This window comes from Berghia stephanieae, chromosome 4 (assembly GCF_034508935.2).
Source record: "Berghia stephanieae isolate SIO BIC M18660-M18661 chromosome 4, UCSD_Bste_1.3, whole genome shotgun sequence".
NCBI classification, from domain to species: Eukaryota; Metazoa; Mollusca; class Gastropoda; order Nudibranchia; family Aeolidiidae; genus Berghia; species Berghia stephanieae.
In genome coordinates, this window is record NC_088363.1 from 3,745,396 (window position 1) to 3,755,395 (window position 10,000).

The 10,000-nt window shown below is 34.9% G+C and overlaps 1 protein-coding gene across 1 annotated transcript in view; it reads right to left on the bottom strand.

The window, feature by feature from the left end:
* The window catches only part of LOC144969912 (uncharacterized), a 40,759-nt gene that overhangs the window by 8,472 nt on the left and 22,287 nt on the right, over window positions 1-10,000 (bottom strand). The window contains exons 8-9 of the mRNA XM_078908977.1: window positions 5,126-5,259; window positions 2,183-2,248 (exon numbers count right to left, since the gene is read on the bottom strand). Of these exons, the coding sequence (XP_078765103.1) occupies window positions 2,183-2,248; window positions 5,126-5,259 (200 nt within the window). The remainder of the gene's footprint in view (window positions 1-2,182; window positions 2,249-5,125; window positions 5,260-10,000) is intronic.

Here is a 10,000-nt window from a genome sequence, read left to right on the forward strand (position 1 = left end):
AATGGTCCAAGTTGGAATTCCGAAGATGTAATCAAAGACAGACCGAAAAAAAAGCAAGTAGAGCCTTTTGCATACTCAGAAATATCTGCATCTCTTCAATACAAATGTTCTATCTATTCTCCTCTATGGGTCTGAATTATGGACACTGACAGGCACAATCTCCAACAAACTAAATGCATTCGAAAAACAAATGCCTAAAAAGGATTCTGAGGATACTTTGGCCAAAAGTAATTTCAAACAAAGTACTGGAAAAATGCACACACACTAAACCATTAACTGAAGCTGTAAAGAAGAGAAGGTGGAAATTTATTGGGCAGTTCCTCAGAATGGATCCGAGCGCCATTTCCAGGACAGATCTTAGGTACCCCCCCCCCCCACCCCCCACCTTTAGAGAACAAGAAGAAGGGGCCGCCCGCTGGAGACCCGAAGGAGGAGTCGGTCAGTCAGTCGGAGTTCGTCTCCCTACAGAGGTTGAAAGTCATGGAACGCCATTCTTCACGCTCAAGGGCCAGTTGTTGCCTCCACATTTCCTATCCAGGACTTCCTTGGTTTGCTTCGTGCCTTTCTGTCAACTAGTTTTCCCTTTATCACTGATTTTTTGGATGGTGTTTTGACTCAGAATGCGTCCATAATAGTTCAGTTTTCGGATTTTAACTTCTGCCAACAGTTTTCTACACACTCATCTCAAAGGCATATTTTTTTTCTTTCTATCTCCTTCGTTATGGTCCATGTTTCACAGGCATACAGGAATGTGGACCATACGTAACTTTTAGCCATACACACTTTTGTTTTTGTTGATGGTTTTAAGGTAGTGAGTATTTTTCTCTTTTTCATGAAGTTTGTTTTGGCAGTGTTAAATCTTCTTTTGACCTCTGCAATAGATCCGCCATTTTCTGTGATGCACTGGCCGAGGTACGTATAATGCTATACTTGTTCTATTTACATTTCCGTCTACTGTTACGGCTTTGGATTTTTTTATTCTGCTTGTGTGAAGACCATTATTTTTGTTTTCTGTATACTGATTTTCAATCCATAATTATTTTGTTGGTCTCACCCGGTTGTTTCTGCAGGTCTTCTTTGTTTGTTGCCAGTAGTATCGTATTGTCTGCATATCTCTGGTTACTGATGTTTCTTCCATTCATAACTACGCCGTACATCATGTCTATTTCTTTGAATTTAAATGCTGTATATTAGTAGTTGAAAATGCACGGTGAGAGGACACAACCTTGTCGGACACCCCGCTTGATTTCCAATTTGTCAGATAATATATTCCCGCTTCGGGAGGAGGAGTATCGAGAAAGAAAATGTAAGCTAGTGGATGGTCTCGGGGACAAATGACAAAAATGGCCTCCAACCGAGAAGATGCTGTTCCACCTTGGCAGCTCATGCGCTGTTCAAAGACCAAGAGGATAAGTCGTAAGCAAAGTAATAATTTTGTCTGTTGATGGCAATGGTCAAGCTTGTAGGACACGGAAGAAATAATTTAAATTCATGTCATCAATAGTAATCTATGATTAGTTCGGATAGCTTTGAAACCACTGTCATTGTTAACTAAAGGTCTTAATCAGCTCGTTGCCGTGTCTTTTGTTGGGGTTTTTATTTTTGTTTGTTTGTTTTGTTATTGTTTTTGTTTTTTGTTGTTTTTTTTTGTTGTTTTTTGTTTTTTTGTTTTTGAGTTTTGCTTTTTCGTTTTTTTTTTTTGGGTTTTTTTTTTTTTTTTTTTTTTTTTGCTATTGATTTTGTTTTTGTTTTATCAAGAAGAAATGTAAATTTAAGACAGGAAAATACGAAAATGAAGAGATAAGAATGTTGTTTTTTCAGTTGTTTTTTTTCCGTTAGTTTTGTAGAATACTCGTCCTCAAGCAAAAGAGTTAATCAAAAATAATTGGGTGGCTAGATCTTTAGGTTGTTGCCGTCAGTACTTTATTTCATACTAGCAGGCTATCTGAAGGGTAGCAAACAATTTATCTGTCCATTCAGTAACACAGAAATCAGGATAAAGTCACGTGGACTATAAGTATAAGACGCAAAACAACTTTAGGTTGGTAGAGGGTTGAGACCATTAAAAGTCACACGAGGAGATCCCCGTATGGAGATGTTCTCATTATCTACATATTATTATTTCATCTCATCTTTTGAATTCAGAATTGAATACCCTTTCCCGACATTATTATACATTTACCTGATTAAATTCAAACTCCCTGCTATAATGTTTATAATCCTGTCTCACTACCCACGGACTTCGTCTCTGAGGAATAATACAGAAATCAATTATTAAGTATATTTCTGATCTATGACAGTCTATTAATAAGTCTTAGTAAAAACATAATCGTTGAAAAACGTTTCGAACCAGTTGACTAAACAATTATATTTCAGATATTGCATAATATTTCCGGCCATCTCATTAACTTGAATAGAGGTTGAAGACACGACTACTGCTTCATCTGAAAAAAACCCAACTTTTGTAAGATGAATACAAACTACCTATCGTAATAATAGGTAATTGAGAGTAATCTGTTTTGATAGTGATGCAAGAAGTAATATAATAATAATAATAATAATAATAATAATAATAATAATAATAATAAAAATTTAATAATAATAATAATAATAATAATAATAATAATAATAATAATAATAACAATAATAATAATAATAATAATAATAATAATAATAATAATAATAATAATAATAATAATAATAATAATAATAATAATAATAAATAATAATAATAATAATAATAATAATAATAATAATAATAATAATAATAATAATAATAATAATAATAATAATAATAATAATAATAATAATAATATTTTATTTATGGCGATTGTTTTTCTGGTTTCTCTCAGCTGTCCCTTTATCGAAAGTTATAAGAATTTGTGTCAACCTTTGAATGGATTTGTCTTAAAACTGAATATGGATTCTGGACATTGTTGATGCTATATCAAAAAAATGTTCTAGATACTTTAAAACCTATAAAAAAATTTTTTTTTAAACCATTGTCATAAAATTCGAGATTTTCCACTGTAAACAAATGTAAACAAGTTACACACCACAAAGTATGAGATGAACATTTTTCCCATAAGACTCGTGCTGACACGCACGTAGTTCCGGCTAGTGATCATGAGTTCGCGTCATACTTGTTCCGAATAAAAACAAATATCTTTAACTGCTATAATCTTACAACTTATGTAGTTTGCCATTCGAAATACTGATTATAATATACTCAATATTGTCATATTCATATTAACAATGAATGCTGTTTATATAAATTTGAAAAATTGTATTTATGTACGAACGTTTTAAAGGCTTTTATAACATATACGCTTTTAAACTATACGATACGATACGAAACTCTCGTAAAGCTGCGAAAAGAAATCTACTTGTATCTATTGAGGGCGGCTATGGAATTTGAGTTTTACAACCAGAAACAGTTTTCAAAGCAGACCGTCAATCAATGAGTTTTGACACGAGGTTGCGCGACTTCCTCCATATCACTGTGAGCGCAATCCTATCGAGCTCATTTGGACCAAAATAAAGGGAAAGATTGAGAGGTGGAACACCAAATTTACTCTCACCGACGAGGCAATAAAGTATATAACAAGGGAAGATTGGGAAAAGGCATGCTCCCACCTACACAAACTGGAGGTAAATTACATTTCATTGGATAGAATGATGCCATGAAATCTTTCTATAGCCGTTTCGTCTCTCTTTTTCCTCATCCTCGTCATTAGAATGTGATGGCTGATGATTCCATGCAGTATGTCTTTGGTGTTGTTGGTGATGTTGTTGTAGTTGTTGTTGTTGCTGAACACGTGTACATAATTGTGGAAACAATGTATCATAATTTGATGTATTTCTACTTTTGGCCAGCTTACATTAAATTTATTCAATTCTCTTTGGTATAAACACACGATATTTCTATAAATTTCGAAATCAAAAGCGTAATGTCCACTTTCATCAGTATTCATCAGTAATGTGTATTGATAGTTATAAAATGTAGATGCCGGATAGTTAAGGATTGCCATTCGTTCCTTCAAAATCAGATACTGAATGTATATCGTTTAAGTTTCAAGTAACCGAACTTTCCATTTTCACGAAGTCCTTCAAAATGGATGAGCCAGAAAGTCATAATTTTGATACTGTAAGTCATCTATGATTTACGATCCTTACCAATAATCGATTTTAATGTAGCTGTGTAGGCTAAATCATTTCCTATGGTTTTACAATTAATGAAAAAATATTTTTGGATTAAAACAAATTGATTCATAATATGTTGACACAAACTTTTACAGCTGTGCATTGAGGGACAGTTGAGAAAAAGAAGAAAACTCACGCCAGTAATTAAAAATCTGACTATAATAACAATAATAATAGTAATAGCGAGAAATTGTTAACGATACTATCACCATCACCATCTGGGGATTTTATTAAAACTCGCTTGGTAAAATATAAACATATATATATATATATATATATATATATATATATATAGAGAGAGAGAGAGAGAGAGAGAGAGAGAGAGAGAGAGAGAGAGAGAGAGAGAGAGAGAGAGAGAGAGAGGGGTGAGTGTGAGTTCCAATAGCTCAGTTTGTAGAGCTCTCTTTTCAGAAGAAAATGTATGGGGACTTATGGGTGCAGTCAAGACCAAATTGTTGTTCTCCGACTCTCGTCATCGATGTTCACCCAACATCGATTGAATAGCTGGGTCTGTTATATGGTTACTCTGCGATAGACTGGCGTCCTATCCAAATGGTGACAAGCAATCGTTTGCTTCACGCAATAGAAACCGGGCTCCATGGACCGAATGGAGCTAAAGGATATTAATTGGTAAAATATGATATTTTAAAAATAAAATAATAAAATTCCATTAATACATCCGATAATAATAATAATAATAATAATAATAATAATAATAATAATAATAATAATAATAATAATAATAATAATAATAATAATAATACCACTATTTCGATCGGTTTGGTCATAAATTAGCCCAGAGGTCATATTATATTTTGCCTAAAAATTTACCGTTCACAGTTCCACCACCAATCCCATCCCTCATATAATGGAGGCAGATAACATAATCTTTAATCAATTACTCGTACTGGCTTTTTCATACCTTGTCAAAGAATCTGAGGCGGTCAAATGTTATGTTGGTGTTCATGAATCCACCTCCGAGAGTCAGGGAATAAAATCTATCCATTTTGTTCCCTTGCTGAAATGTTTCATTTGATTTCTGAGGTATACCATAATCTGTCAACAACATTAATAACAATATCATCATCATCATCATCATCATCATCATCTTCATCATCATCATCATCATCATCATCATCATCATCATCATCATCATATTATTATTATTATTATTATTATTATTATTCATCATCAACAACAACAACAACAAGAATAAAATATTAGATTAAATACAGATAAATAGAATACTATAGAATAACCTTCATTCACCCTCAGGGCATTCTTTATGGTCTATTTCGGAAAAAAAAAAAACCTCATAAGGTGCAGGCGCAGCACTGCAAAGTGAGCAAAAGGGGCTAAGCCACTTGCTTAATTAAACAATGAAATGCCGAAGCAGGTTTCGAACCTGAACTACTCATAAGGGAGTAATGGATCAAAGCACATTTACTGGCGACCATGATCTAAGCACATTCATAGGGGGGGGGGCATGGTTCGAAGTACATTTACAAGGCAACTATGATCAAATCACATTCACAAGGATACAATGATTGAAGCACATCTACAAGGCGACTATGATCAAAGCACATTTTCGAAGTGACCATGCTCAACGTTCCTATTCAATAGGCCTATGATCAAAGGACCTATTTCCAAATGGGAACCAAAGCAATAACGGCACATTTTAAATAATCAGTGTGGAGCCATTTTATTTGTCTGTGATAACCTTGTTTTCTAACAGGTATTCGCGTTAACACTCTCCGCAATTGCTATTATTCATTTCATGCTATAGAAACCCGAGTAACTCCGGCTCTATGGGATAAATGAAACTGAAGTAACGCTGTTTGCATGGCGTGTCTTGTTGAACAAATAGTACAACGTATTTACTTATTGCTTTAGAGTTTGAATTTTTTTTTTAATTGTATGCGGCTAATTGGTTTTGTGGTATGATATTCTCCTTCAAATCGACATGTCCTGGATTCAAACCCCGAGCTGCGCATAGTTGAATCCTTGGAAAAGACTCTTTATTTCCATTCTCTCAGGATACTCTTGTTTAAAATGAGTATCTGTCCGTTAACAGCGTTGTCTATGGCCGGAAAAAAGTGCATATCGCCTAACAGGCGCCATGACTAGTTTTACATGTTACGTATTGCTGTTGGCAGGGTTCCTTTGTAAATCGCTTTGATCACATTGAGTGGATAACACTCTCTATAAATAAGCTCAAGTTTCAAGTTCCAAGCTAAAGTTGGGTGAGGAGGCATTTCTGGAATAATCCTGAAGTAAATTGTGCGGCTATGTGGTCTAGTGGTATGACACTCGCTTTCGGATCGGAAGGTCCTGGGTTCGAGCCTCGCGCTCGGCGCATAGTTGAGTCCTTGGAAAAGACTCTTTACTCACATTCTCTCACCATACTCAGGTATAAAATGAGTACCTGGCCGTTAAGAGCGTTGTCTTTGTCCGAACAATTGTAATATCGCCTAACAGGCATCATGTCCCGTCCTACATGTTAAATGTTGCTGTTGACCAGGGACCCCTTGTAAAGCGCTTTGAGCACATTTAGTGGATATTGCGCTATATAAAGCTCAATTATTATAAATTATTATAAATTGTTAAGGAGGGGATTTAACCTGTGAGAGGAAATTTATGTAAAGGAAATCATTTTTTTTTCAAAGACTGAAATTTTTGCATCTCAGAGAGGGACTCAAACAAAGGACTTGCAGTTGCAGGTAACGAGCTGCTTTTCAAAACACTAAACCATAAATCTGTATAATATTAAAAAATGATAGTTTTTATTTCTTTCTTTTTCATAACCCCTAGAATAGGAGATATCCAAGATGTGCCCCCGTTTTCTTCGTTTACTTTTTAAACATGTATCTCTATGTCCATTTTCGTTCTTTCTTTCTGTGTTATAGTAGGGGGAATTAGACTAAAAGCATCATACCTAATTTTTACAATTCAATGGTTTTTTGGACCTAATTACTCCTACTATTAATTGATTTATTAATTAATCTATTCATTCATACATTTATTACTTGATTAATTAATTTATACATCTTTTCTATATATATATATATATATATATATATATATATATATATATATATATATATATATGTATATATATATATCATTATTATTATTATTATTATTATTATTATTATTATTATTATTATTATTATTATTATTATTATTATTATTATTATTATTATTATTATTATTATTGTTATTTTATATTTATCGTTATCTTTTTTATTTTAAATCATATGCATGCTATCCTTTTATGTGTGTGGCTTCATGCTAAGCATATATGGATATTGAGTTAAATTTATATAAAGTCTGCAGGAATAAGTATTACCAAGCTGCTAGAAGTCGTGGACTGTAAAAGGTAACAAACAAAAATGAATATAACAGCTTCAAAAAAAAAAAAAGAACAAAATACCAAACATGAAATGTTTCGGGCTCAATCCCTACTTCAGCCAACTAAAAGAATAACAATGATCATATCAATACTTTACTTTTAAAAAAACCGCGATCGACCGCAGAGAAATATTCAGACTTGACATAAGCCTCTTGATTTCTTGTGGAACATAGTGTAGCAATGGCACTCTTCCATCTAACTCAGTTTTTTTTTTAGGTCTTCTTTATCTGGGCCCAGGTTAATCCGGCTGCCTTCAACTAAGTTTCAATGCTTCCATGTCTGCTTTGGTCGACCTAATTTATTTGTGGCTTCCAAAGCCTGCCTGGTGATATTGCTTGTAGGCTTTCTGAGAGTATGGCCACTCCAGTCCCATTACTTTTTCTTTATTTTAGTTTCAATAGGTGATTGGTTCAGTTTTTGGTGCAGTTCTTCATTTGTGATGATCTCTAGCCACCGGATATTATAGGTGTTTCTGAGGAGGAACCTGTTTGTGAATGCTCGAAGATTATTTGTGGTGGTTTAGTCACTCACCATGTCTCCGAGCCGTATAAAAGAACATGCGTCATTTGTGTTGACTACCCGGATTTTACATTTCATATTGGTCGAAGAGTGTTAAAGTCATAACATGCTTTTATTGTTATCCGGCTTTTAATGTCTTTGCCTGTCCCTCCTTCTTTGTTTACTATGCTACCCAAATATAAATATTTACCTACCTCTTTGATTTCTCTTTGATGGTGTTTTATAAGGTCGATTCGCAAGTTGTTTACCTTCATCATTTTTGTCCTGCATTTATTTATTTGCAGTCAGTCCTAATTCCGTTGAAACATCTGTTACATAGATTATCTTTTCTTGTGCATCTTTTAACTTGTAAGAGAGAAGACAGATAGCATTTGCAAAGTCGAGATCATGTACTTCGATCCATTGAATTCCTGTCTTTTGCCCTGTAGTAGCACATTTCATGACCCAGTCGATGATCATCAAAAGGATTGATGCTGAGAAAAGGCAGCATTGCCGGACTCCAATTTTCGCTGAGAAGGGTTCTGTTAATTTTCCAACGTGGATGACTTGGCAGGTAACATCTTCAAACAGCTGCTGGATGATGGTCACAAATTTTATAGGAAAGCCATGGTGTTTCATGGGTTTCCAGATGTCATTTTTTTCCACACTATCGAACGCTTTCTGGAAGTCTACAAAGACAGACTACAGAGGAGGTTGACACTCAAGGGACTATTCGATGATGATACGTAGAGTCGTAATTTGGTCGGTACACGACATATCTTGTCACAAACCTGCCAGTTTATCTCTGAGTTTTTTTTTGCCAAGTGCAGTCTCCAAGCGTTCCAAAATGATTCTGGTTAAAATTTTCCCTGAGATTGATAACAGCACGATTCTCCCCTAGATGTTACACAATGATAAGTCCCCCTTTCTTTTGGTATTTAACGAGATGGCCGTTCTTTCAGTCTTTTGAGACTTTCTCTTGTTTCCAGATTTTGATCAGCTGGCGATATAACATGTCAGTCGATGTCTGGGCGTCTGCTTTCGGTGCTTCATGTGGAATACAACCTGGCCCTGCTGCTTTGCTTTGTTTCAGGGTCTTTATGGCTTCGGCAATCTCTGTTTTGTTTGGTGGGTTCACATTCATATCAACGTCGTCTATTTGTGATGAAAATTTGGCAGCGCAGTTGGTGCAGGTCTACTGAGTGTGTCCTGGAAGTGTTCGGCCCATCTTGCTATATCGTTATTATCTCGAGGAATAGCATTGGTATTATTGTCTTTTACCGGGAGGCTGCGGATTTTTGTTTTTTTTTCCCGAGATTGCTGTGGGGTTTTTATAGAGCCTCCTCATGTTTCTTTGTCTTTGCTTCCGAGGCCATCTCCCCAATAAAGTTTCTCTTATCTTTTCTTGCGCTCTTTTTCATCGGCCTGTTATCTCCCAGTAAATGGTTGGGATTCCAGTCCTGTCCTTTTCACATTAAAGTTGGTTCAATTGATCTTTCAACGTTTACCTCTTCTCTATTAGAATCCCTGTCTCTGTGATTAACGCGTCTTTTTGCCTTTTTCTTCAATTTCCCCAAGAACAGATTTGCATGTTGTGTTCCAAACATCTTGCAAATTATGCCAATGGTCATCAACAGTCTCGTCTTGTACAGATGTAAGCGCATCAAATATGTTCCTCAATTCCATCCTAAACTTATTTTTGTTTCTCTGCTTCTATCAGATTGTGTACATTAAACTTGTGTGATGGTCTGCCTACTCTATCCTTGTTAGCTTTCAATTTGATCTGGAGTATTACTACTATCTTTTGATGGTCTGATGCTGCGATGGCGATGTCCATGTGGTCTTATGAAACGTCTAATGTGGAAATATGTTCCCTCCTATTATCAA